The sequence below is a fragment of the Cryptotermes secundus genome, unplaced genomic scaffold, assembly GCF_002891405.2.
Source record: "Cryptotermes secundus unplaced genomic scaffold, Csec_1.0 scaffold1258, whole genome shotgun sequence".
In the NCBI taxonomy this organism is placed as follows: Eukaryota; Metazoa; Arthropoda; class Insecta; order Blattodea; family Kalotermitidae; genus Cryptotermes; species Cryptotermes secundus.
This window is the reverse complement of record NW_019723324.1, coordinates 562061-583920: the sequence shown is the minus strand read 5'-3', so window position 1 is coordinate 583920 and position 21860 is coordinate 562061. Positions and strand designations below refer to the sequence as shown.

At 40.2% G+C, this 21860-nt stretch overlaps 2 protein-coding genes across 3 annotated transcripts in view; one reads left to right on the top strand and one right to left on the bottom strand.

The window, feature by feature from the left end:
* Positions 1–6298, bottom strand: part of LOC111861874 (WD40 repeat-containing protein SMU1) — a 44132-nt gene extending 37834 nt beyond the window's left edge. For both annotated transcript variants that reach the window (XM_023846812.2, XM_023846813.2), the window contains exons 1-3: positions 6076–6298; positions 5921–5987; positions 5555–5698 (exon numbers count right to left, since the gene is read on the bottom strand). In XM_023846812.2, the coding sequence (XP_023702580.1) occupies positions 5555–5698; positions 5921–5987; positions 6076–6101 (237 nt within the window). In that variant the 5' untranslated portion in view covers positions 6102–6298. The remainder of the gene's footprint in view (positions 1–5554; positions 5699–5920; positions 5988–6075) is intronic.
* Positions 6299–10070: 3772 nt separating this feature from the next.
* LOC117282115 (autophagy-related protein 23-like) lies at positions 10071–21845 on the top strand. The gene is made up of 3 exons (XM_033750477.1): positions 10071–10142; positions 21275–21789; positions 21839–21845. The coding sequence occupies exons 2-3, from the start codon at positions 21317–21319 to the stop codon at positions 21843–21845; spliced, it is 480 nt and encodes a 159-aa protein (XP_033606368.1). The 5' UTR covers positions 10071–10142; positions 21275–21316.
* The last annotated feature ends 15 nt before the right edge of the window (positions 21846–21860 follow it).

The following is a 21860-nucleotide window of genomic DNA, read 5'->3' as shown; positions in this document are numbered from 1 at the left end:
AAACAAAACATCATACGTAAATCTACATGTCAACATGGCTGCATAGGGCAAACTGTGATATAGTGAGCACTATTCATAACCTAAGTGCATAATATTAAAACATCTTATGTGACAGTGTTTCCTGCTTGTAGTGGTGCGCCTCTGAAGATGATTCTTTTGAATCGAAACATGTAAGGCGAATAAAGACTGAAGTGTTGTAAAACCTGTATGTCATACTGGACTGAAAGTTATCTACTTTGTAATTGATAGTGTGACGGACCAGAATGAGACAAATCAAATCAGAGAACACATTGTGGACATCAGACATATCCCTTCCTCAGGTGAGGGGGGGAGACATGTACTCTACTGGGTCCGAGCTAACCTAATCATCAGACAACCTAAGTCAGTATAACTAGAGCTATATAAATACATCGGACAAGGATATGTGAATGGGAGGTACCAGGAAAAAAGTACAATAAAAATTGTGATAAAGCATCCAGAGGCCTGAAAGCAAGATAGAAAGAAAGGTACAGGCTCCTATTTCTGTTCAATATTGCTAGAGCATTGGCATAGCCTTTACTCTTTATGGAAAAATACACTCATTAAAACATTAAATTATATTGTCGTGATACAGAAAAAGTAAAATCTCCACCAAAAAGAATTTTTCTTCTTCCAATATAATTCTCTTTACTTATGTGATAGTAAAACATTAGACATTTGTATCGACATCTGATGGAATTTAAATGTACCTCAAAAGCAAGATCACTAGATATATAACACAATGGATGAAAATAAAAAGAACCAGACAAATTATGTAAGTGCATAGCCATACATGTAGTAGCTTTGGAAATCCATGAAGATCTACAAATGAACACAGTGAAATAAAAAGTGGAATACCAAATAATTAAGAAAATTAGGAAACCACGCTAATGAATCTACTAGGTAGTAGCGAAACTACACAGACTGAAAAGATACATGGTCCTAACTCTACCAGACAGACCTGGCCACCTAGTAGAATGTCTTTTTGCCACATTGCTCGTCTCTCTGAATTGCTTATCCCATCTCCTGATGCTCTTCTCATCAGGTGGTTTCACACCATACTCACATTTGAATTCATGCTGAACTAGAATATTGGATTCACATTTTTGTGCTATAAGACAGTCTGTGCTTTCTACTGTGTGCAGCTTGTGTCAGTGAAACTGTTTTACAGTTACGCTACAAGCACAACATTGTCATGTCTGTTTTCATTCCTGACTTGCTCCTTGTTTTACCTACCACTGTAGGTGCATCTGTACAAATCTTTCTCTTACAAAAGAAGACTATTAGAATAATAATGGGGATGAAACATAGAGTCATTTAGGCCAGCATTTATAAAGTTAAATAAATTATGGGGCTCAACACCAAGACTGACTGACTGACTGACTGTCAGTTGCAATGTGACTTTGACTTCGACTTGTCGAGGCGGTTATGAGTTACAAGTTATGAGTATTGAGCAGTTGAGAGCGGCGGAAGCAGGTGCAAATGTGCAACGATGCATGCAACAGTGGATTAGAAGATCTGGTGTATGTAAATCAATGGTAGCGCTGTGTATCTGAGGGTAACTGAGAGAGTGTGTGTAACCAGGCTGTCAATAAATCAAATCATCCGAACAAGAACCCATCATTTTGTCACACGTACCCCCTACATGTGACAATATTATTTTGTTGCAAATTTATTATACGTAATCTGCAGAATCTGCAATAAATATTGTGATGTGTTGCGCTAAGGAGGACGCCAGCGGTGATGTGCCGTGCGGAGCCGAAGTGAGCCGAGTCCAAGCACGCTGGTCGCTATGCAAAGCGAGTAAACAGCGGTGCTGTAACATTGGATGCCACGGTTGCTATGCAGCCGTAAACAACTCCCGACAGCGCATTGTCAATAACACCTGTAAACACGGCGTCAGACAACAGTGGTGCCTATTACATAACTGTTTTCCCATTGTCCGGCTGAGGGTTTATAAGAGACCTACACTGCCTACGGAGTGAGTTAAGTGTATCAGTCGCCGAAGTGAGTTCTCAAGGCAGCAGCCCACAAAGTTGAGTTGAATTGTAGTAGTCACCCAGTTCAGTTGTAACGACTGAATCGTGATAGTGTGAAGAGATTTGTGTGTAGGGTTTGTAAACTGTGGAAACAAGCAACAGTGTTGTAATTAATTGTAGCCAAGACTTGTAGGTTGTTAAATAAACCAATTAAGAATCCAAACGGTGTCTTCAGTAACGAAACACGTTACACTGGTGTCAGAAGTGGGATTGGACTTACACACGTGATCAACAAGATTTGAACTAAACAAGTTACAATATATATGTTCAATAAGTATTGGCTCGTGAATAAGTTATGCCCAGTGACATAACTCATACTTTTCGTTTGTTCGCTTAGACATCTTTTTAGTTCTTGTTTTGGGGTTTTACTCAGGTCTGTCTGGTAGAGTTAGGACCATGTCGTTTCGCTACTGCCTAGTAGATTCATTAGTGGGGTTTCCTAATTTTCTTAATTATTTGGTATTCGACTTTTTTATTTCACTGTGTTCATTTGTAGATCTTCATGGATCCTGTGGTTGTTTATGTACCATGCTGCGTTCAGAATGGCTTGGAGAGTCTTGGATTAAGTGCTGGAGGATTTCAATGTTGGAATTGGAGACTGTCCCCCATAGCTGGATAATGATGTTATGCAACCTGTTTCTACGGAATGGTTCAGTAAACACATTCACACAGCAACAAATATGCACACAATAGAAGAACTGTTTCTAAGCAACAGATCAGTAAACATATAATAGGGNAACAGAAAACACAGTTTCCAGCAACCCCTATTATATGAAGAAAGCAGTCTTCTGGGATTTGGCACCATGTATATGTGGTGTTAACCGACGTTTCGGAGGAACGTATCGCCTCCATCTTCAGGGTAGAAGAAAAAATATAAGAAATCTGCAAGCGAAGAGACCGTGAGAACCGGTAAAAGCAGTCTGCAGATTTCTTATATTTTTTCTTCTACCCTGAAGATGGAGGCGATACGTTCCTCCGAAACGTCGGTTAACACCACATATACATGGTGCCAAATCCCAGAAGACTGCTTTCTTCATATAATAGGGGTTGCTGGAAACTGTGTTTTCTGTTTGGTCCGTGCAAAGTGGTTATAATGAAGAGTTCAGTTGAGAAGAGTTAACACTAAGGGAAATGAAAGCTGGGGAGCCTCAAGTCTCAGGATCTGCACATGGCTTTAAAACTTCCATACATATCTGATCATATAACAAAATTATGCAGGCAACAAGCTGAAGTCATACAAAAACATGAAAATGCAAATGTTTGCAACACTGGACAAGACAAAGCACAACACAGGATGTATAAGAGACTTAAACTTGGAAGCAGTCAAGTATACGGTCATTCAAGTGACTAGACTGCTGCTGTAGCAGAAGCTACTAAAGTTAGGGCATGATCTGCTGTACTGAGTCTGGACTGACAGAGGGCTTATATATATCATATATACATCTTTAATAACATGTAAAGTGTAAATATATTGTTCATACTGACAACTGACTTATTACTGCTGACTGTGACTCTAATAAATGACCTGTCTTCTCGTCAGAGAGCGCGCCCCACATGGACAGGACAGTAACTGTCAAACAGAAACTCTAATAACTAATATGAGCCCCAGATGGGACTCAACACCAAGACAGACTCACTGACCGACCATCAGTTGCAATATGACTCTGACTTTGAGAAGTTAATCGGCATCGGGAATTCTTAGGGAACAGTTAGCTGGAATTGGGAATTAAGATAGCAGTCAAAGATGATAGCAAGAAATAAATTAGGCTGTAAAAAGAAGGCTTCATGTGTGATGCAGTTACAGTGAAAATGGTAAAGATACTGCTAAAATCCATTCCCAGGATATGACTAAGAAAGTCAGAGAATGCTAGTGTGTGTGGGTGAAATGGTGGACTGTGTGTAGAAATAGTGATAGTGCTATAACTGTCTGTAGTTAAGAGTGCCGTGTATAAGGTGTCAATAAATCCAAATCATCCAATCCAAAAACTGTCTAAGTCATGCACACCCTTATACGTGACAATACTTTCATTTTCGCAGAAATCAAGGGATTGTTACTTCAATGCAGATTTTATTTATGAATAGAAAATAATCTACCAATTTTAAATAAAATAAAAGTAAAAAATAAACAAATCCTATCTCATACTTGTGTCACATAAGCAAGAGTATCTTTCAACCTCACCTTGTGTGAGTACCATAGCTCAAGCTGTTAGTTGCTGGCTTCCCACCGCGGTGGCTCGGGTTCGATCCCGGGTCTGGTCAAGTGGGATTTGTGGTGGATAAAGTGGCACTGGGGCAGGTTTTCTCCGAGTACGTCGGTTTCCCCTGCCAATCTTCATTCCACCAATTGCTCCACAATCACCGTCGCCTATCATCTGGGGCTGGTACAATAGGCCAAAAGTGGCCGCAGTACAAGGGACTCAGTCCCACCCCACTAGCAATAAAAAAAAACCTTCACTTTGTGAAGTAGAATAACAGTAGATGGTATTTAATTTGGAGGACATCAGAAATAACCAAGAACTTTACTTTAACATGGCAGTGTTTATATTTCTGTACAATATGCCTCAGAGTGGGGAGGTGAGGGCATTATTTAAATAAATATATTACATTCTGCAGCAACTGATATGATGAAGAGTTAAAGTGACACATTGTATGATGCAGCAGTAGTTTTAATCGGTATTAAGTTAAATTTAACTTTAATTTAAATCTTAACTTTTGAATATATATATATATATATATATAGATTAATTAATAAACTTCATTACAAATAACGAAGAACATTTTCAGACAAATGCGGATGTACACAGTGTTAACACAAGACACAAACACTGTCTTCATAAACCAATTGCTAATCTCTCATGCTTTCAGAAAAGCACATATTATGCTGGGATCAACATTTTTAATAACCTGCCATCTGATCTCAAAGGTCTTATGAATGAAAAGGCACAATTTAAAATAGCACTGAAACGATACTTAAATACACGTTCATTCTACCCTGTTGATGAATACCTACTGTCTAGATAATAACTTATGCATCTTTAAATAGCCTTGTGTGTAGTCACTGTGTATTCTTGGTTTCTCTTGTGTGAGAACTCCATTGGGACTGTACATATGTTTTGTATTTATATGACATATTCCACATCCTAGAGTCATTTTGACTAACTTCGGATCCATGGAATGCAATGTAATGAAATGTAATGTAACACTCAGTGACCCCTAATGGATATCAGAAGGTCCTGATTAGCAATGGCTGATGACTGGATAAACAATGGAGAAGTACCATAAATCATTACTGGTCATGAGAATTCTAATTCTAAAACACCCCTCCCTTTCTCCTGCAAAGAAACACCAATGTTAGCATAACTGGGATTTGGCTAGTCTGCTTTCCAAACTATTAAATTGTCTGAAACAAACTTTCTTTCTTTCACTGTAGATAATTATACAAAGAACACATATAAAATGTGTTGCCAGAGTAACATGAACTTAGCTCTCTTTCGTACCTGTTCATAAAGATCAATCAGCTTCTTGTCTGGAAGTTTGAGTGACTGTATTGCCTTAAGGACTGTATCCCAGTGTCCATTGTTGATGTCTGATACAAAACCTTCCACACTATCAACGGTGTTCAAGGAAACTCCAGTCTCTTCCTAAGATGTATATAAAAAACATCAAATGAACATAAAACATCTTGTTACCCTTAAAAATTCCCCAGCTGAAGTGGATGTAGTTTTGGGGCTACTTTAGTAAATTTCATTGCCTCTATATTTCCATATATATATATTACACATCTTTATAACACAGTAACCTGTTGCATCGTATCATTTTGAATGGTTTACTTCAAAATCTACCAAGCGAATACTGTTAGTTACCTGTAATGTCTGTAATGTACGAATTAAATTCGACTCTTTCAAGTACTGCTGAATCAGACGTATAACACTGCAAGAAAAATTAGCGTTCTAAATATGTGGCCTTTAATAACATTATATAATATAACCTACAACTAAAAAAATGAAAAATTACGTACTCTGCTGATTCGATTTCGATAGACATGTCTAATCACGTAGTCACAAATTTGAACGGTACTTAAAATAATACAAGCTACTGTTCTGTTACAAAACCACGTTCATCAATCGATTCGCCCTTAAAATCATGCATTACAATTCCTATTGCTCTTGTTTACGTAGGGCCGCCCCCTTTGTCTAGATCGGTCTAGATCAGCCCCGTGAACCCCGTGAAACTACCATGTTATTGGTTTGCAACATGGCCGCCATGACACCTCGGTTCAATGCTGCTGCCATCTCTACGCAGATTATATGAACTAAATTTAAAATGGCCTCCAGGGCCGAGATCACAATCGGTAAGAAGGTATGCTACCTTAACAACTAGTTTGAGTGCTCGCCCCCCCCCCAATGCTTTTTTCGCTACTAGCAATAAATACTTTTACAACCAGATCTATTGTACTGCAGAGTCTCTTTCCTTCTGGCTTTCCCACCAATATCCTATATGCATTCCTCTCCTCCCCCATTCGTGCTGCATGCCCTGCCAACCTCATCCTCCTCGACTAGTGATATTGAACACAGTTCAGAAATAGAAATAGGTCTAGATTGTAAGCAAAGCGAAACGCGGAACAGCGAAGTGTACAAACATAAAAAATGTATGTGTTGTTTAGTTACAGCGGTTACATGTATTGCGTATCTCAGCAGTTCCCTGTTTGTTCCACTATTTTGCATATTTTCCATTTTTGAAGATGAAATAGTCTGTAATAAGAATTTAATTTTGAATCAATAATTAAGACGACTAGTGAAAGCAGACTGAGAAGGCTTAGCATGTGCTCTAGTGAATTTTAAAGTGTGTAGACTAGCGGCAGTAGCTTTCAGTTCCGAGTCAATAAGTCGTGGCAGTATGAGCTCTGCACCATGTATGAAAAATAAATGTATTGTCGCTTGTTGCCTATGCAGCGCGACAAATAACTTCACGTGGGTCTCGGGTTTGGTGAACACGTTTATTATCCACACTTACAGTCACGAGTACAATTATTATCCACTTATAGCGTCGCCAGTATCACAATTGCACACGGGGATGGAATATCTGTCAAAGTCAAGTCAAAGTTACATTGCGACTGACGGTCAGTCAGTCAGTAAATGTTGGTGTCGAGCCCCATCTGGGGCACATGACCAGATATTAATTATTACTGTTTGACAGTTACGGTCTTGTTTTTATGGGGGGCCTTCTCTGACGAGAGGACGGGTCTGTCTTTTGCATATGCTGCTAGCCCTTGCCAGCGCGGTCTTTCTCCGGTCCGAGTCCCTTGGGACTCGGACCATATTGTCACGTGTTGGGTAAGTCACGTGACAAATAACTTCACGCCGTCAAGAGTGTAGCGAATATTTATTGTGCTTCGCTTCTACAATCACACACTTTACACTTATTATCGCTTGCAGTGTCACAATTACTTCTTCTACTATATCTCGGAGAATACTAGACTGCCATCTGGCCCAATGCTCAACTTCCGTTCGAGGACGGACCATTTTTCTAGGCCGCACGCGGACTCAATATCGGACACCCCTCGTCAAGGTTCGATTTCACGTGTTCAGCAATCCGTTGCTTTGGGAACGCTCTTTATAGAATACACCGGTAAAGTGTTTCGTCTCATCCGTTGTTACTCAACGGAAATTCGTTGCTTGGGGTTTCCTGCGCAACGGCCTATTGTTATTCATTTGTCACTGTGGGAACTCAACAATTTCCACGTATTCGTTGTCGCGGAAATAACACGTTACAATATTTTACTGTCTCAGATTTGAGACTTCCCTTTCGTCGCCTCCTACGACTCGTAGGGTCACGGCGGAGGTATTCGAGCCCGCCTCCATACGGGGGTATGTTCAGTCCCCTTATACGTATATTCGTTGTTCGGACTGCTTAGCGAACTCCGTCTTCAACAGTTCGGTTTTCCCGCTGCGACGCGACGAACCCTCTGTTGTCCATCTCCAAGGAAACTCGTTTGTTTCTTCGGCAGTCTCTACGCAACGGTATGTTGGTATTCGATTTGTCGCTGTGGGAATTCAAAGATTGCCACTTATTCGTTGTCTCGGAAGTATGTGTTCCCGTTCTAGCCGTTGCGCTGGGGTGGATGTACTGTAACATGTCACAGTATATTATGTGGAAATTCGACCAGATCATAATGATACGTAATCCTGGAAAACCAGCCAATATTGAGATTGCTACCAGGTGAAATCAGGTATACCGTAAGGAAGCATGATGGGGCCTCTGCTATACTTAATCTGTACTGCAGACTTTCCCATAACAAACAACACTACAATCGCAACCTTCGCGTATTGCTAGCAGCAAATAATGATCCAGTAGTAGCATCACAACATCTTCAGCATCACTTAACCTCCTCCAGCAATGGTACAACAAATGGGAAATCAAAATCAACCAGACAAAATAAGTGCAAGTTACATTCGCCACGCAACGCATTTCAGGTTATCATCAATAATAAGCAAATATCAGTTCAAACCGAAGTAAAATGCTTGGGATTATACCTCGACGAAAGCTGACATGGCAGAAACACGTCAAGACAAAGCGTCAGACATTAAACTTAAAACTACGAGAAATGTCCTGGCTTTTGGGCTGTAAATCCACTCTATCCCTAGAAGACAAACTTCTACTATACAAGTGTATAATAAAACCTATATGGACATATGGTATCCAGCTATGGGGCTATACAAAACCATCAAACACGAAAATAATTCAAAGACTTCAATCCAAATTCTTGAACTCAGTAACTAAAGCACCTAGGTATGTCTCCTAATTTACTATGCACAATGATTTGCAAATCCAATTTGTCATAGAAGAAATACATAGATTGTCAACACTCTACCATCAAAGCATAGTCGGACACAATAACCCGCAGATGAGGAAGGAGCCAGTGGCCGTCTGACCTACCACAACCCGCAGATGAGGAAGGAGCCAGTGGCTGTCTGACCTACCACAACCCGCAGATGACGAAGATTAAAACCATCACCATTCCTCTACAGGGCCTGTCAGAGCATCAGTGGATGCCTTCTCTACTCAAGACGCCTACTTAGAAGAAATTTAATATTACTCCATATTATCGAGAGTAGGTTGTAAATATGCTATTAATTAAATACAAAATATAGGCCCGGTTGTTCTGTATGTCCACATGCTTAACACGAGATCTGCAGGACGTATCTTAATGTAACATTACGCTACTGCACACTATTGCAAATCCATAATTCTTATGCAGGATTTGAGGTTCTGACAGCTGTGGTTTATCATGTATGACAAGTTTCAAAGCATGCAATTTCTGCTGAAGTATTTCTTGCTTCTTGTTAATATAACGTCTAGTGGTCAGAGTTCCTGACTACAGATCCAGAGGTCCAGGTTCGAATCCCGGCGCTGCAAGATTTTTTTCTGAGTAGTGGTGGGTCTGGAACTGGGCCCACTCAGCCTCGTGAGGATAACTGAGGAGTTATTTCAAGGAAATAGCAGCTCCGTCTAGAAACCTGAGATTAACGGCCGTGAGGATTCTTTGCGCTGACCACGTGACACCCTCTGTCTGCAAAAGTTGGCACCAAGTTCGCCGACAAGCGGCGGTCGCTCGGTCGGTATATTTCGCTTACGGACTATAGGCCACGGAGAGTTTAGCCAGACTGGACTCTCGGTTTCCACAAAGGCTTAGTTGTGTATGTATGTATGTATGTGTGTTGTGATATGACGCCTGAAAGGCGGAATAGTGGAACGATTTGAAACGGTCTTTGCTAGGCAGCGGCGTGGTGAACACTACCGCGGCAACGGACTCAGCAGAAGAAGACATGATATCTTATATATGGTCACTGCTAGACAACGGCGCGATGAACGAATCAACCCGCAACGAGACGTCTAACAGACGAGACAGCAGACTTCGAACACAGAACATGCAAAGGGATCCACATTATTGAATGCCGTTACCACACAGCGTTGACGTCAAGACACAGTAGTTCGGACAGTACTTCAGAGTAAGCGGTATCCAGAAGATTCAGCTACCAATCCGAGCTTTGTGACTGATATCAATACACCGTGACACCTCAAGCGGTGAGTGAATCGAATTATAGATTGCCTAATAGTATATTAAATAATATAAATATATTATATATAATTTATTTAATTTCACGGTGACTTGGTCTGATTGTAGAAAGTCTTCAAGATTAATATTATAAAAGGTTTTATGCATAAATTTACTAAAGCCCAAGTGTGCCGAATGATAGTCCGCTGAGAGTAAAGAAGACTGCTTTCAATTCTTTCTATACATTCAGTTTGTGACGCGGTAAGTCGGGCGGGACGAGGACGATTGCACATCAAGGGGAAAAACAAACTGGCTTTTATATAATAACTGAACGACGCTGTGAACAGAGCAGTCGTTGACACGAAGAAATATTTTTATGCAATCATTAACCGACACCAGGAGATGGTCAGTCGTTAGGCTGTGGAAGGTCAAGCCGATTATTGACACCAGTGGATGGTCAGTCGTTAGGCTGTGGAAGGTCAAGCTGCTTATTGACACCAGGGGATGGTCAGTCGTTAGGCTGTGGAAGGTCAAGCTGATTATTTCAAAAGTTTTTTATATATTCGTTTCATGAAGCGGTAGCCATGTCAAAAGGCATGATAAATATTATAAACGTGTATTTTTATAAATTACTTACATAAAGACACCGAAAACTTTTCAGATTGTAGAACTGTCCAATCCACTCTGAACGCATCTGGATACATAAACAACCACAGGACCCATGATGATCTACAAATGAACGTGGTGCTTAGTGAAATAAAAAAGTATAATACCAAATACCTAAGAAAATTAGAAAACCACACCAATGCACTAGCAGTGAACCTACTAGACAATAGCGAAACTACACACAGATTGAAAAGATACGCCGTCCTAACTCTACCAGACAGATCTGAGACACCAATACAAGAATTAAAACGATAACCAAGTGAACAAAAAGAAAAGTATGAGTTACGTCACTGGGCATAACTTATTTACGAGCCAATACTTATTGAACATTTATTGCAGATTCTGCACATTACGTATAATAAATTTACAAAAAAATAATATCGTCACGTGTAGGGGTACGCGTGACGAAATGACGGGTTCTAGTTCGGATGATTGGATTTATTGACAGCTTGGTTACACGCACTCTCTCAATTACCCTCAGATACACAGCGCTACCGTTGATCTACATACACCAGATCTTCTAATCCACTGTTGCACGGACCGTCGCACATATGAAGTCTTCTAAATCACGCCTGGCATTCATAGGTCCATGGCGTCTGCTTCCGCCGCTCTCAACTGCTCAATACTCGTAACTTGTAACTCGTAACCGCCTCAACAAGTCAAAGTCAAAGCCACATTGCGACTGACAGTCATTCAGTCAGTCAGTCTTGGTGTCGAGCCCAATCTGGGGCTCATGACCAGATATTTATTACTGTTTGGCAGTTACGGTTTTGTTTTTGCATATGTTACTGGCCGTCGACAGCGCACTCTTTCTTAGGTCCTAGTCTGTTGGGACTCCCGACCATATTTTACTGTCTCAGATTTGAGACTTCCCTTTTCGTCGCCTCCTACGACTCGCAGGGTCACGGTGGAGGTATTCGACCCCGCCTCCCCAGGGGGGTTTGACGAGTACTCTCGTTATGTAGCTTCCGCACTGACCACACAGAAAAGGTGTTTACCGATTGCCTAGCAAGAGTCGCTGCACGGACTCCCCTGTTGCGTGACGTCACAGCCTATCGTGGAGGGGTGTTTACCGAGCGTTGTTACGCAATAAACACTCGTTGCTACGGATATTGCTACGGTACAGTCTCAATAATTTCCATTGTTTCGTTGCTCAGCAATGGACGATATATAACACGTTACAATATTTATGATGCAGCTTGACGCAGTTACCGCTTCATGAAACGAATATAAAGAACACGTTTTTATAATCAACTTAACCGTCCACAGTCTGACGACTGACCAATTCCCAGCGTCGTTTACTGATTGTGTAAAAATATTTCTTCCCAGCGACTGCCCCATTCACAGCATGAGAAAGAACGTAATACATTTGCACCGTAATGGGAAGTTAAGACATAGAATATCTAAGAAAGTACAGTACTATAGGAACGTTACTAGTATATAACTGAAGAAACGGTATCAGTAACAGATATACCAGAAAGTAAACACAAATAATTATAGAAACATTATGATAACAGATATTATCCAGAAATTAAATTCAAGTAATTGTAGAAACGTTACTAACAACATATACCAGAAACTAATTCAAATAACTATATAACGGTACGAAAGCCAGATTATCCAGAAAGTAAATTCATCTAACTATGGAAACGTTATTAGTAACAGATACTGGATATGTCTGAAAGTGAACCTAAATAACTTTACAAACCTTACTAGTTATATCAGAAAGTAAATTTTGCTGTTCGATCCATTGATCTGTCGGTTGGTTGAATTTCTGCTGGCCTTTGTTAGCACAGTCATTCCTGGTTTCAGTAGCCTCGAGATTCATGACCAAGATGGTCCTCCAGGTTCGAGGAGTCTCAAATCTGAGAGAGTAAAGTATGGTGACGAGTCCTGAGAGAATCTGACCTTAGAATGACCAGCAGCAGTTGTATAAGACACACTCGTCCTCTCGTCAGAGAGGGCACCCCATATAAAGAAGCCCCGGAATATGTGATGACAGTAATACAAATCTGGACTTGGGGCCCAGATGGGTTCTGGACACCAAGACAGGCTGGCCGACTGACCGTTTGTTGTAATAACTTTGACTTTGACAGAATCCAAAGCGACCTGACGTCGTAAGAGCACCTATGTAAATAGACCGACCCATCCTCCCTTTGTCAGAGAGGAGGCTCCATTTTGAGACACGTACATGTCTAGGAGAGAATAAAAATCTTGGTCATGAATCTCGAGGATGCTGAAACCAGGAATGACTGTGCTAACAAAGGCCAGCAGAAATTCAACCAACCGACAGACCAATGGATCCAACAGCAAAATTTACTTTCAGATATAAATAGTAAGGTTTGTAAAGTTATTTAAATTCACTTTCAAACATATCCAGTATCTGTTACTAATAACGTTTCCACAGTTACATGAATTTACTTTCTGGTATAATATCTGTTCTTAGTACCGTTCCTATAGTTATTTGAAATTACTTTCTGGTACATATTGGATTTTTTTTTCAATTTATCTAATCCTTCCAGATGCACTATGGCCCTGGGGTCGACTCAGCCTCTAACAGAAATGAGTAGCAGGGATATTCTTGGAATGTTCTTGGGGTTAAAGGGCGGCCGGCGCGAAGGTCTGACAACCTTACCACCGTCTATGAGCCAATTGTCTAGAAAATGTGGGAACCTCAACATCTCACGACTCTATGGGCCTCCACGGCCCGTTACAGGGATACCTTTACTTCATTTTTTTATACGTTATTAGTAACGTTTCTACAATTACATGAATTTACTCTCTGGATGGACCGATACTATCCACTGTGACTGACAAATGACAGACCTGACCTCTCGTCAGAGAGGGCGCCCTGCGTGGACAGGACAATAACTTTCATTTAAAAAGTAACCTCTGGTCATAAGCCCCAGCTGGGGCTCGACACCAAGAAAGACTGACTGACCGTCAGTCGCAATGTGACTTTGACTACTTTCTGGATAATATCTGTTATCATAATGTTTCTATAGTTATTTGTTTTTACTTTCTGGTATATCTGTTACTGATACCGCTTCTGCAGTTATTTGAATTATTTTCTGCTGTAATACTAGTCACGTTCTTATAGTCAATTGAAATTACTGTACTTTGTTAGATATTCTATGTCTTAACTTCCCATTACGATGCAAAGTATGTATTACGTTCCTTCTCATGCTGTGAATGGGGCAGTCGCTGGGAAGAAATATTTTTACACAATCAGTAAACAACGCTGGGAATTGGTCAGTCGTCAGACTGTGGAAGGTTAAGTTGATTACAAAAATGTGTTTTATATATTCGTTTTATGAAGCGGTAACTGCATCAAGCTGCATAATAAATATTATCTTTTCCGCACATTTATTATATGTAATCTGCAGAATCTGCAATAAATATATATGTTCAATAAGTACCGGCTCGTGAATAAGTTATGCCCAGTGATGTAACTCATAATTTTCTTTTGTTCTCTTAGGTACCATTTTAATTCTTATATTGGGTCTTTACTCAGGTCTGTCTGGTGGAGTTAGGATGGTGTACCTCTTCAGTCTACGTGTAGTTTTGCTACTGTCAAGTAGGTTCACTGCCAGTGCATGAGGGTGGTTTCCTAATTTTCTTAAGTATTTAGTATTCCACTTTTCTGTTTCACTGAGCACTGTGTTCATTTGTAGATCTTCATGAATCCTGTGGCTGTTTATGTACCCAGATGCATTCAGAATAGATTGAAAGTGCTGTACGATTTCAATGTTTGGATTGGAGTCCGTCCCCCATAGCTGAATTCCATATATCCACATGGGTTTAAGTGCTGCTTTGTATAGGAGGAGTTTGCTTTCTGTTGATAGTGTTGATCTTCTTCTGAGTAGCCTGTTCATTTATTTCGCTTTTCGGCTGAGCTGTTTTCTTTTGGTTTTGACGTGCTTCGCCCATGTCAGTCTTCTATCACGATGCATGCCTAGGTATTTCACTTCATTTTTCTGAGGTAGATCAACATGTGCCCATTTGCACTGTCCGAGAGCTGTGGTATGGTGAACGTAACGTGCGTGGATTCACTTTATTTTAATTCTCCATTTCTTCGCTCAACCATCGATCTTACTGATGGTGGCTTGGAGTTTCATTGAGGGTATCGCTGGATCTTCACATGTGTCTAAGATTGTTGCAACATCGGCGAAGGTAGCAGTTGTTGTGTTGTCTGACGTCGGAGGTCGCTTGTGGAGATAAGGTATAGGACGGTTCCTAAGACACTTCCTTGTGGTACGCCTGCTTCAGTTTTCCTTAACGCTGTGATTTCGTCTTTGAATTTTCCTTGAAATAGTCTCTCTGTTAGATATAATACTAATATACAGGTCATGTACTGGCACAAAATATAGTATAAACATGACTTTTGACATTAATTTTCTTAGGGGCGAGTGTATAATGTTGCGGAAAGTCAAAGACTAAGATGTATATTAAAAATATTCTTAAACTGCGCTTTGACATAAAGCCTAAATGCCAAAACAGCGGTATCGGAGAAGTGCCGCAGAGCCATCTATTGTTTCCGCGGCAACAGATCCTGAAACAAGAGCGGAAGCAATGTTGGGGGCGGTGTTTTGTATTCGGCCAGCCTCGAATTTATACGTCAAGGCATGAGAGGTTGGGGGTATAACCGGGCCACCCTGTTCCTGGGGGATATAAATACAGGGACATGGCCCTCCAGGTTGGGGGAGTCTCGAATCTGAGACAGTAAAATGTGGGCATGATTCACGCGGGACCCAGACCTGAGAATGACTGCGCTGACAATTGTAAATGACAGACCCATCCTCTCATAAGAGAGGATGTTACATAACGACTACAACAGAAAGTGTTCAATTGGAAAATAAAATTACTGGTCGTGAGTCTCAAGGGGCTTGTTGCCAAGACGAACTGATTGGTCGTAAACAGCCAGGCATAAAGTAACTCTCTCTGGACCCCGTAAGGTCTCTTAGTACAGGCTCCCAGTTCGTCTGACAATGATTATTTAAAAGTAGCCATTGTAGTACGACACATCATGAGAGAGCTCAGTGAAGCTATATCAAAGGAGGAGAAAATAATGGTCATTACGATGATGGTACTTGACTTAATGCAACGAAGTGACTGCCAGAGTACATATTCCGCTCAAAGTCATAGCATTTGATACAAATGACACTTAGAGGCAGCGCTATGAGCTCAGCACAGATCTACAAGACTTACATATAGGCGACTCTGCTTTCAGAGACTCATCTTAAACCATATGAGAGATTGTATATAGTTGTATACGAGTATAGTGAAAAAAGATGAAGTTTCGATAACATGCTATGAGTGTGATGAGTACACTTGACGAAAGGCCAATTGATAGACACATCCTCCCGTCAGTAGAGGTTGTTCATAAGAATTATAACTTCATGTGTTCAGTTGGAAAATAAAATTTCTGGTCGTAAGTCTCAAGGGGCTTGTTGCAACTGATTGGCAGCAAACTGCCAGTTGTAAAGTAACTTTGACTCTGACAACCCGCAACAGCACACGAACTGTTGGAAGCTTTTATGAAACTTTCAAGTTCATATATTTTGACCAGTTCTACCACACGTGATGCAAAAAGTGACAAAAAAATTTTGAACCAACTGCTTGCTATACAGGTTTGAACAAAACTCATGTAAGTGTTACAAAACACACCCAAGTATGTGTACAGAAGGATTGTTTAGTTTGGCTCACTCTTTAAACAAGGAAGTAGTTTTAATTTCTAATGTTAAAAATAGGCATTTCATTTATAATTTAATCACATTTCTATATTGATTAATTCAAGGAGAATGGGATGGGCAGGGCATGCAGCATGCTTGGGGGAGGGGGTGGAGGAGAGGACGAATGCACATAGAATTTTGATGGGAAAGCCAGAAGGAAAGACACCACTAGAAATACTTAGATTTAGGTGGGTCAATGATATTAAGCTGGATCTTAGAGAAACAGGATAGGGCAATATGGATTAAACTCATCTGGCTCTGGATAGGGGCCAGTGGAGGGTTCTTCTGAGCATGGTAATGAACCTTGGGGGTCCATAAAAGTTGGAAAATTCTTGAGTGGCTGAGACACTGGCTGCTTCTCAAGAAGGTTTCAGCTCCACTGGTAAAGGTAAAGCTATCCCTGTAACAGGCCATAGAGGCCCAGAGATTTGTGACGTTGAGGGTCTCACATTATCTAGACAATCAGCTCACAGATAGCTATTAGGTTGTCAGTGTTATGCACCAGCCACCCTTTATCCCCCTGGAAGATACCTGGTACTCATTTCTGTTAGAGGCTGAGTCAACCCCAGGGCCACAGCATGGCTGGAAGGATTAGGTAAATTGAAAAAAATCCACCACATCGGGACTTGAACCCGTGATCTTCCGGTTTGTAACATAGTGCCTCAACCAACTATGCTACCATGTGCCCCCCTCAGCTCCACTGAGTGAGTAAAGTCATCGTCACTGTCACTTGGAGGTATTTATAACTTTCTTGAAGTAACTTGTACAGAAACAGTACTTTCTGATTCTGTACATTAATGGTTTAAGCTAATTTAAAATGTAGTAATCAAAAAAATTTAAATCTAGAAAGTTTGATTCTCTTTTAGTGGACTTGACATATCTCAATGTAGTTTCAATTTACAGTTCAAACTTTGGTATTATGAATGTCAGATATTTATGCTTATGTTCTTCTGGCCTAGCGAAATGTTGATCTGACATCTGGTCAGCATTCTGAATTTCACAAACTTCAAGAACATTATCACATATTGTGTAATCTTCAAACTGCACCCCAAGTGGTTTTAAACTGTGCCAGTAATTTTCTTCATCTTCACTGAGTTTCACTGCACTGTCATCATTACTGCTGACATAATAAATTAAAGAACCACAATTCATGAAGTAATTCTTGAGTGTAGGGAGTGTTATCAATCTCCAGGCTTCTGACATGTAGTGTACTGAAGACAATACATCCAGCCTCATCTGTTTAGCATCTTGGAGCAGTCCATCTCTCATGGCTGCAGTCCTCCAAATCAATTGCTTTCTGTAATGGCACTTGAATGAATGGTTGATTCTTCACAAATCTAAAGCCTGTAGCTGGCTGGTACAGTTAACTGGGGAAATACAACTTTAATAATGCTGAGAAATATGTCTTCAGGTGGGCAGCACACTAAACAATGAAAAGCAAGATTTTGTCTATTTTAGCACTAATTTTCTGGTTAGATATAAAAGTAAAGTAAGTAAAGCTATCCTTGTAACAGGCTGTGAAGGCCCATATGGTTGTGAGACGTTGAGGGTCCCACATTATCTAGTTTCTGGCTAGATATGTGAGGTAATGTTGAAATATTTTGGTTGTCATCCAAGAATTTGTATTAGCTTCATATTTTGTAGGCAGTCTCTTGACATTACTAAACTGGGCAATTAGGCCAGGTTATCTTAAGACTGAGTCCTAGAAGAGCTTGTGAAGAGTGTTTAAGAGAATGGGTATTTTAACAGTTCTTTGTTTATATTTATATATATATATATATATTGTTACAATATACGTTACAATATATATATGCTATGAAGATGTTCATTGTTAGAAATCATAATATTTATCAAACAAATAATGCTATGTATCATATATGCACAAGACAGTTTGAAAAGTTACATGTTTCCTCAGTAATACTACCTTTGATTCAAAGGGGTGTGTTGTATTCATAATTTATCTGCCCCAAAATATACAATTTTGAAAGACAATGTGAATAGTTTTAGGCATACATTGAAAAACTTGCTTATTTCAAATGCTTTTTATTCAATACACAAACACATTTCAAGCAAAAATTTTGCTGGATAAATGAATGAATTGTTAACAATCAAGTTCCTTCCGTCAAATGTGACACTTTTTTAAGTTTTCCACCTCGTCACCACCTGCCTTACATGTTTCGGCTCACCACGGAGCCATCATCAGAGGCATTTATAGTAGAAAAAGAAATCACCAACACACAAAACTTCACTTTGTCAAAGATAACCACGTTCCAGTTAATTAAAATAATTACAAATAGTTAAAATTACCCAGAGTATCGGTTCACTAAAAGTTTTTCACACACCACAGTAGCTTTCTTATTTGTTCGTCGTTACTTCTGTAAAATTATGTTTCATTATTTGAAGTAAGAATTCTTAAAATTCCTAGAATTCTTTCCCGCTTGGCCCAATCTTTTTGCTTCGGGGTGTTGCTGACGTGTGTTGTCTGTAGGTAGTTGATGTTGCTTGTCTGTGTGTTGTGATGCACTTAAAAAAGTGTCACATTTGACGGAAGGAACTTGATTGTTAATTTGTTAGTGTGACGGACCAGAATGAAAGACCTTAAACTGAATGAATTGTTGTTTGTGATTGTTGATGATGTGCCTAAGGTGTGATTAATAATTTCACCTACTATATTTGGTAGTTCTAATGGTATATAAGTGTCTTTTGTCATTCTTAATTTGTTTGTAATTGTTGTTGATTCAATTATTTCTTTGCAATCAAGTCTTTTTATGACAAGTGCTATATCCGGTCCGGATCAGACAATGCATCAATGAAACTATGATCTATGTATGTATGTATGTATGTATGTATGTATGTATGTATGTATGTACGAAGGGGGACCCAAAAATAACCGGAAACGACCTGTTGCGCGCGCATGCTATGTAGTTATGAGTTGTGCAGCTAGGTGGTGTTAACTGGGGGTCTCCCGCGACTGTTAGTGAGCTGGCATCAGTCTGAGTTAAGTGGTTTGTCTGTGGTGCTCTGTTGTGTGCGTTCCTGTTTCAACCCTTTGGCGATTAGTGAGATGGCCGACCAGAAGGAACAAAGAGTGTGCGTGAAATTTTGCTTTCTGTTAGGGAAAACTGCACTTCACTCTTCAAGTCGCGGCAAACATTCACGCGGTTTTCTCTTTGGTCATCTCCGAGCAAGCGAGGAACAAATTTTGCAGACACCCGTCTCATGTGCAAACCTTCGGTTAAAATTCGCTGGACCGTGCTCCATGAGATGTTCATTTCCTCAGAAAGTTGGTCAATGGTCTTTCGACGATCTTCATCAATTGCACGTTTGATTTTGGCAATGTTTTCGTCATTTCTTCCTGTCGAAGGACGCCCGGGGCGTGGCATGTCTTCTGTTGACATGTTGCCAGATTTGAAACGGGAAAACCACTCGTAGACCTGTGATTTCCCCAAAGCATCATCATTAAAGGCTTGCCGAAGCATCCCAACAGTCTCGGCTGCAGTTTTCCCTAACAGAAAGCAAAATTTCACGCACACTCTTTGTTCCTTCTGGTCGGCCATCTCACTAATCGCCAAAGGGTTGAAACAGGAACGCACACAACAGAGCACCACAGACAAACCACTTAACTCAGACTGACGCCAGCTCACTAACAGTCGCGGGAGACCCCCAGCTAACACCACCTAGCAGCACAACTCGTAACTACAAAGCATGCGCTCGCAACAGGGCGTTTCCGGTTATTTTTGGGTCCCCCCACATATGTATGTATGTATGTATGTGACTACCATGGACTTTTGTATTTTCCAGTTACAAGTGGTTGCATTTCATCACTACCATTACATTGCATGCGAGGAGTACAGCTGTTTAGATTTGATACTACCATGGCAAAAATTTCCTCCAAAAGTGAAGGTTTTACTAGGTTGTAGAATGAAATATATACCAGTCTCATCATCATTATACAGATCACAGCATTCTTATGTGCTTGCTTGAACTACACAAGCAAGGGCAGATTCTGTTCTTTCCAGGGACTAAAATTTCAGTGATTTTCAATGCTTGGAGAAAGGCCCACATTGGGCGTAAATTCTTTCAATTTACTAATGGTTCTTCACAAACAATATTTACATGTACACTGAAAGTCTAAACCACGATGGCAGTTCAACATGTGTGAAATGTGCCCATAAAGTTGGGCTAAAATATTAATTTTTAATATTTCCCTGTTTCTTTATTTTCCATATGTCACCCTCTTGCTGTGAAATTCACAAAATTCGGTCCCTACAAAGTAAAGTCATACGGAAACTGGAAGATTGAAGAATTTAACTTCGGTGCATTTCTGTTGAATGATTTACTTATGAAAACACATTCACTGTGTTGCAACGTCATCTCTCCAAATGCTTATCATTGAGTTACAGTTACGAGTATACTCAGATGCAAAGGGATCAAAGTTGCCCTAGGGCATGAGCTGCTTGGACTCCAGCACCTAAAGATTCCCCTTATGAATGATAGACCATAATGAAATCACAGGTGTGCACGAATTACTAACCACTGCGCATCATTGAATTGGATGCATATTTAGACTGGACCACAATGCAGTGCAAATTTAGGGGGGTGGATGAAGTTGAGAAAAAGTAAAAGCCATTGAACTTTATTTATATAATAAGCATTTGGCCAGAACCGTGCAAAAAAAATATATATAACTCGCAAAAAACGCAAAATATAGAATTGTAAAATTGAAGTTTCACCGTATTCATTTGTGTAAAATATGCTTTCAGCTTCAGCGTGACACTGGCAAGGAGGCAGTGAAAGGAGCACAAATGGAGGCTTCAGAGGATAACCTGGAGGCACTGAGAAACATCTGCGATAGTCTTCAGAAAGAAGTGGAAAGGCTCTATACCAAAGAAAAGGAAGTTGAAGAGTTACAAAAAGAACATTTTGAACTTCTGACGAAAGTAAACAAGTTGAGTGAGATGCAGAAGGAGGTGGAAAGGATCCAAGCCAAAGAAATGGAGGTTGAAGAGTTGCAAAAAGAGCGTGTTGAACTTGTGGCAAAAGAAAACAAGTTAAGTGGCCTGCAGAAGGAAGTGGAAAGTCTTAATGTGAAAGAAAAGGGGGTAACAGTTCATTCAGAACTTCAGAAGATCTGTGACAATGAAAGGGAAGCTCAGGACCTAAGAAAATGTAATGAAATTAAAGTGGAATTATGTAGACAGATAGGTCTAGCAGAAGATTACCTGTCTCCTTCTGAGAGATCCCAGATCATAGAGGCAACTTCAACACGGAAGGATGCGTATAATCCCAATTACAAAGAAAATCCTGGCTTGATACTGGAATTGCAGGCCTTGAGGGGCCTTGTTTATC

Bases quoted from the DNA above. Each gene is read 5' to 3' on its own strand.
- LOC117282115 (XM_033750477.1), top strand. From the start codon at position 21,317: ATGGAGGCTTCAGAGGATAACCTGGAGGCACTGAGAAACATCTGCGAT.